General features: G+C 32.9%; 1 protein-coding gene across 1 annotated transcript in view; it reads right to left on the minus strand.

Annotated features, from left to right (window-relative positions):
• The window catches only part of LOC106868630 (calcium-binding mitochondrial carrier protein Aralar1-like), an 82788-nt gene extending 78721 nt beyond the window's left edge, over positions 1-4067 (minus strand). The window contains exons 1-2 of the mRNA XM_052967679.1: positions 3667-4067; positions 3181-3249 (exon numbers count right to left, since the gene is read on the minus strand). Coding sequence (XP_052823639.1) covers positions 3181-3249; positions 3667-3696 — 99 coding nt within the window. The 5' untranslated portion in view covers positions 3697-4067. The remainder of the gene's footprint in view (positions 1-3180; positions 3250-3666) is intronic.
• Positions 4068-7826: the final 3759 nt, after the last annotated feature.

A 7826-nucleotide genomic window follows, 5' to 3' on the forward strand; every position in this document is an offset into this window, starting at 1 on the left:
TGTGTGTGTGTGTGTGTGTGTATATATATATATATATGATGATGATGATCTATGTGTGTCTTAGTGCCTGTGTTTGTACACCCCACCATCGCCACTTGACAATGGGTGTTGGTGTGTTTACATCTCCATAAATTAGCAGTTTGGCAAAAGAGACTGATAGAATAAGTACTAAGTTTTTAAAAAATAAGTCCTGAGGTTGATTTGTTTGACTAAAACCCCTCAAGGTGGTGCTCCAGCATGGCCACAGTCAAATGACTAGAACGAGTAAAAGAATAAAAGAATTTGATGAGAATGTTTTGAAAAGTCAAAAAAGACTTAAGCATCTAATTTATATGTCACTTACCCTCATTTTCAGAGGACAAGGTGACATTGAATCAATGTTGAGATTTGCCAGCGATTTCTGTTAAATGATTCAATTTCTATAAATCTATTTATTTAAAACAAATATTGTCTGGTAACCTTGATTACTCGATCAGTAAACACATGTTCACATTCAAAAGTTCAGACAAAATATTTTCCACAAAGTAAGGACCACCAAATGGATAAAGCAGCAATTTATCATTGACAAATTCCTAAAGTTGGAAAATTACTCTGTGACCCACAAAACATTTGACACTGCCGAGGGCATAGCATCTTTCTGGCTTTGGGAAGTAATACAAAATACAATCCTAACAATTCAGGCTACGAATGTCCTTTTTTCTATGTGAACTTGAGCTCTCAACAATGCAGAACATCAAGTCCAAGACTAGTTACCAGCTTGTTCCAAGCTCAGATATGAGGCTGGCTCTATTGAAAGATTAAGCCACATATTTAAAATATTGTAACAACAAAACAATTATATCAATCTCATTAAGTCTATAACACTATAAATGTAAGTGCTAAATTGTGCAGCTGTGTTATGTACAATTCACAATTTTACGTCAGGATAATTCAAATAAAATGGACTTATAAATGACATTAAACAAAAGAAATTTGGAAACAATATTTTAGATATGGAGTTCAAATCCCAGTGAGTTTGCCCTTCTCCCCTTAATTTAATCATTTCATACCTACATTGCAACATAGATATTGTATCTAATAAAAAAAAATAATGAATTATTTTAAAAACATATGAAAAATATTTGTAAACTAAATTAGTAACACATTCACCTAAAAAGAATGCCACGTAAGAAATTTATATAAGGGATAACATCTCTGCCTGCTGGTTGCATAACAGGAAATATTGGCAAAGTTCTGCTGAAGGTAACCTTATAAAATAACATTTGGAAACTGAAATCAAGAGTACTGAAATTACGAAATCTAAAGCTAACTGAAGTCCTTTAATCGTCTCCACTGACCTACCCTTATTGAAAATAAAGTATTTAAGATTATATAATGTCTTTTTCCAACAGCCTGTAACTGGTATGCTCCTTCCGGAGCGAACTAAAACAAAAACAAGAGAAAGAATTTTCAAGGCACCTGTATTGTGTTCTATATTAGAGGTGACCTTTTTAGTTCAGTTTGTTTTAGCCGTCACGGCCAAGGCTATACTGGAGTAGTGCATTCAACATCTTAAAAACAAACACTTGTTAGTAATTTCGATATATGTGTGTGTGGTGTGTGTATACGTGCATTATCTTTAATAAGCGAAAATAATTTAACAAGTCTTTTGATCAAAGGAATTAATCTATCTTAATAGACGAAAGTCAAAATTAATGACAATTTACTAAAGGTAATAACGATTGTACTTAACGGAGAAGCATTTGAAGAATTAAAGGATATTTAAGCAGTTAGATGTAGGAAAATCTAACGCATGAGAATAAAAAACACGAATAAGCAGTAAAATATGTCTAACTCGGGTTTTCCAGTCTACTATTGAACAGATGAAATTACGTCCACTCAGAATTCCTAGACTGATTGTAAATAAGATATTTAATGGCAAAAATTATTTCTGTTAATGAAGAAGAATAAATAATTATTTTCTATTTTGTTTTGCTACTAAACAAAAAGTTCGACAGCAAAATAAACCAGAAAATAATGAAAATTTTGTATTTAGGTTATTCAATATCAGGACAATTTTATTTTAATTATTAACAAGTCAAGGTCATATGGTTGTGAAAACACCGACAGAAACAAGAATTGCCTACGAAAGAGAACGTCTACATAGAAAAGACATCGAAAAACTAGAAATTAGTAATTAGCTTTAACGATTAGTTTCAGGAATTTACCGGCTGATTGAGAGCATAGATTTTGACAAAGTCAACAGCAACAGAGGACAAAAAGTAAAAGTTTCGCATGGGATTTTAAACATTTTTAATTTAATTTTTCTTTTTGCAAAACAGAAAGGTTACAAGTATATCTAGCTAAAACAGTTTCCGTTTTTTTTTTTACGATTTAGTTACATACTTTTGCACGGAGAAGAATAAAAACACGTAGGATACATCAAACGTTACACATTTAATTCCTACCACAACTGCAATCACCGCCGCCACCACCACCACCGTATGGCGTGGAAATTGGTGGTGGAGGCGGCGGAGAAAACGCCGAAGTAAACGAAAATAACGTCAAAGTATGTTGTATAGAAATGATGTCTAGCTTGGTTCGGTAAGTCAAAATAAATGATTTGGTTTGCTACTGAAGATGTTTGGAGAAAAGACGTACTGAAAAAGGTGAGAATGACATTCGTGCCTGTGGGGGGTTTTTTTTCCAACGGCATTAGCGCAATAAGTAAAGTAAAAACTGTTAGAATCGACAATTGAAACCAGAATAATAATTATTTGTAGTAGTCGTAATAACAAAACAGAAGCTACGGCGGGTTTCAATGATAGCTCAGACATGTTGCCAAAGACAGATGGAAAGAATGAGTTATTTTGACACTTGCATAGATAAGAAAATATCTGCAGCTCTTTCAAACATTATCATAATTCAAATTTACCATATACACACACACGTGTATGTATATGTATATATATATAACAAAAAACAATTATATCCTCATATTCTTCCGATTGCATAGCACTGTAATTATATATATATATGTGTATATATATAATTAGTTGTTTTTGGTTCTTCCTATTGTTTTTATACTATTTTCATTTCGTTTCGTCGGTTCGCGAGAAAACCGCTTTGCCTAAGTTCGAAAAATTATTTCTAAACACGTATTAGGAGAGAGAGAAAAGGGGGAAAAAAGCAATTACTTACTTTCCTGGCTTCACAGTCTGCTTTAAACATATTTCCTAACCACCTCGATGTAAAGGACGTCTGGTTTTCCTGTTAGTTGGGAGGGAGAAAAAATAAAGGAGCGTTGATAGAAATAAAGAAACGGCTACTTATGAATGTAACGGCGGTTGGTTGAGAAAGTGAAAATAATAGCATTAACATAAGCAATGAGAGTGAAGAGAGAATGTATTAGATATTTATATACTAATATGTGTTTATAGAATGTACGTGTATATATTTGAAATCTGAGGGAGACAAAAATAAACACTCAAATATAATGTTCCTCTCCGCTATTTTATACGAAGAATATTAAAATGAAGGTTGGATTATTATTGAGATTAAAAGAATTTTTGAAAGAGATCGAAGATATAACGTGAAATAAAATTGGTCAAGAAAACTGGTTGTAATTTACAACAATTATGTTCTTTTTAAATTGCTTAAGTTGCGATATGTTTTAAAGACACTTACCAATGTACTTTCTGCTGCTACCGCCGCCATGCTGCAGCTTTTTGCTAAGATTGACCTTCAAATCACGTGAAGGCCGCAAGTGCGCCAGGGTAGTCGTTCCGTAGTTGCGGTTAAGGACATGAGAAAAACGTTGTATTAATAACTTTGGTAGGAAATATATTTCTCAATCGTTGCGAAAATATTTTCCAGCTATTTCTTTTGATATTTTCTGAAGCAAAATTTATTGTCGTTTACTTCCAAAAATATAAATCTAAAGCCCGAAATACCTGGTATCAGTGAAATACAAGTTCCTAATTGCCCTTCACATATATATGGCCCAATAATTTATTTTATTAACAGGTAATTATTAGGCAGCTTTGTTTAAAAAAAAAAAAACAGCAAAATGAAGTTCTTTTTAACCTTGTAAAAATTTGAGATATAAATTCATGTTTAAAGTAAAGGATATAATTTAGTGAATACAGGAATCTTATAAGAAGCCTGAAGTGCGTAAATATTAAAATTAATTTTAATTAAATCAGTAAGTGCTACGGTTGTTTCGTAACAGAGTTATCCACTCCTCTTCACTGTAGGATAGTTCCATAAATTTTCCTTTATATGAAAAAAGCGGGCTTTTTAAATTGTATTTTTTATTCTAATCTAGAATACATGAAAAACAAATCTTACTATTTTTGTTTTAGGCTTTTTGAACTCATGATTAATGGTGTACCTGTTATAATTCTTAGTTATAAGATTTTCTTATAGTTTTAAGTATAATTTTAAATTATTTAATTTTGTTAATAAAATAACTAGTGCTTAAAGATAGTAATCTAGAAAGTATTTAGTTTTTTTTGCTTGTTTGTTTGTTTTTTTTGTTTTGTTTTTTTTGCATAGGCGTAAGAGAATTAATAGAGAAATATCTCAACCTAGTGAGTAAATGACAGACTCTCACAGGCTCAAAACATAATGTTGTTTAGCATCAAGTCAGCTTTTATTTCACAGGTCTATAGGTCCATGATAAAAGTTTTCTGTGAGCATTCTTAATTTTGAATTCATTACTCACTTTGCATCCAATGACAGTACCAAATTATCCAGTAATTTGCATAGTATTTTTGAATAGAAGTCAATCCATTTCAGTTGCATGTTATCATTTTGAGCAATATCTGTATATTAAAGATTACATTCTCTGATATACTCTTTCTTTTTGAACATAGTAGTAATGCATAGTGTATATTGTACGTAGAACACAAGTTTCCCATACTTGTATCCAACAATCAGGTCTTTCCCCAGTGATTCTCCTTTTAGTAGTTTTGCAACTACTATGTAAAGAATTTCACAGGTGATATAATATCTTTTAGGAGAGACATTTACTCAGTAATCACTCCATAGCTCATTTAAGCATTAACAATGTGAGTGTATTGCTTATTTACATTCGCTCCTAGATTAACTCCAGATCATCCTAAGAGAAACATTTACAGCTTTGATGGAACTACCAACTTTTCATGCTCCCGTGTACAGTTTATGTTTGAAGCAAACTTCCAGTTGCAACATCTTACTGTAGCAAATCTTTTGACTTACCATAACTCTTAGTTCATGTTTAAAGAGACAATATCATACCTTTGACTATTTCTTAGCAGCAGTTCCTATAGATTTTGGAATTTTATTTTTATTTTTGCTGAGCCCTAGGACTCAGAAGGCTGATTACACAGTTTCAATGGCATATTAATGATGAAGGTCGCAACATTCCTCTGAACAAGATACCATTGATTGATATTTAACGTCTGTAACCACTAGGAGTTGTCGATCATGCTGTAAATTTGTCCAATGAGTAATTCCATGTTCGCTTCACTAGATGGTAATGATATGTAGAGAACCACTCACATCATTGATGCCAAAATGCAAGGATCACTATACATTCCACATTTTGGTATTTTTTTCTCCAAAGCAAATTTTTAATTTTTAATTCGTCTGAAGAAAATGTTTATTTTTGTTCATGATGTAGTCAAATTATTCATCAATAAAAAAACACGTCTGAAACAGCTGCAGTGAATCTTTAACCCATTTGTGTTCTTATGGTAAGAGCAGCCGTGATGGATATTTAATACTATACACTTCAGGTAATACATACATACATACATACATACATACATACATGCATACATATATATATATATATATATATATATATATATATATATATATATATATATATATATATATATATATATGAATAAGGATAAGATCATTATTTAAAATACCAATCTTATCAGGTGGCCAACATGGGAATAAGAACCTTCAAAGGTAATAATTATTACTAAAATTATAATTTAGGGTATCTAAGAGATACCATCACGCTGGAAATAGCAGCCAAAACTTGACTCTAAAACCACATTAAATGTTCATACATATATATATATAAAAATAAAAGGTGAGCTGGCAGAATCGTTAGCATGCCAAGAGAAATACTTAGTATTTTGCCTGCCACTGAGTTCTGAGTTCAAATTCTGCCAGGATCCACTTTGCCTTTCATCCTTTCAGGTTCAATGAAATAAGTACCAGTTACATACTGGGGTCAATGTACTCGACTATCCCGTCTCCCAAAGTTTCAGACCTTGTGCCTACTATGGTAGAAAGGATTATATGTATATATATATTACTTATCTGTACTTTGCACTTTACTCCTTTAGAGGGTCTAAAAATATATTGCATCCCTTTCTACAAAACTTGAATTTCTATCAAATACCCTCTTTAGGTGTTCTTTGCGAAATATTACTTATGGACTATAGCACAAAAATTGAATATTTGTTTGCTGTATTCTATTCTTGTAGAAACATATACTCATGTATCCATCTCAACTTTATGTTACTTAATTAAAAACATGACAGACACTATTGTCACAAGAAACGATATTAAAATTAACGTTCACATACCTCATGTTGTAAGCATCAAAGATTTAAGTAAAAATGCATATTAACTAAGGAAAAGACTACAATAAGCTCAGTGAATGTTATTTTAAAATTTTGGATAAGGCGAATAACTACGGACATACTTTTGTTTCATTACATATGTAGTATTTGATTAGAGTGATAGCAGTTGAGGTCAACAATTGAGCAAGAACCATAAATATCAATGGAGAAGTGAGTGGATAAAGAGATCAGCGAATAAACTCCTTTTTTTTTTTTCCCCCACAAGACATTGTCACAGTTCTGAAGAAGGTTAAATTATTTTGGTAACAGCAAGAAGGAAGAATTGTGGCCAATGAATGAATAAATATATATATATATATATGTATGTATGTATGTATGTGTATATGTTTGTGTGTCTGTGTTTGTCCCCCCAACATCGCTTGACAACCGATGCTGGTGTGTTTACGTCCCTGTAACTTAGCGGTTCGGCAAAAGAGACCGATAGAATAAGTACTAGGCTTACAAAGAATAAGTACTGGGATCGATTTGCTTGACTAAAGGCAGTGCTCCAGCATGGCCGCAGTCAAATGACTGAAACAAGTAAAACAGAGTAAAAGATACTTTTCCTAATAGGGGAGAGTTTGGAGCCTGAGACACACCCACCTCTCCTCACAAGGGTCTTTGATGTCGTCACTTCATCTTCATCCCCTACATTGCTCCCAAAGATGTGAGCACAAAGATTCTGGGCACATGGGGAAAATATTGCAGTTTTCATTATTACCATCACTAACATTCATTCTGTTTTCATCACCTCCAGAAATTAATTTTATGTCCTATGGGCTGCCCAACTAATCTTCAGCACAACCACTACACTCTTGGAGTGGTTGGCATTAGGAAAGGCATCCAGCTGTAGAAATTCTGCCAGATCAGATTGGAGCCTGGTGCAGCCTTCTGGCTTGCCAGTCCTCAGTCAAATCGTCCAACCCATGCTAGCAGGGAAAGCGGACATTAAACGATGATGATGATGATGGACAATAAATTGCTGTTATGTATAACATGAATTCATATGAGGGCTTTTATTTATTTATTTATTATGTGAATTACTCTAGAGGAAAAAGCTGTGCCCATGACTTTTGTAGGCTGTCCTAGATGAGTGAGTCAAGTCAGTGAATGTTCCTTTTGAAGAGTGAAGATCATAAGCAGGGAAAACATCGACACGAAGAGAATCCCTGAAGCAAAGAGGTTAGAGCATGGACATAGGTGATGCAAGGAAGAGAG

The sequence above is a fragment of the Octopus bimaculoides genome, chromosome 4, assembly GCF_001194135.2.
Source record: "Octopus bimaculoides isolate UCB-OBI-ISO-001 chromosome 4, ASM119413v2, whole genome shotgun sequence".
In the NCBI taxonomy this organism is placed as follows: Eukaryota; Metazoa; Mollusca; class Cephalopoda; order Octopoda; family Octopodidae; genus Octopus; species Octopus bimaculoides.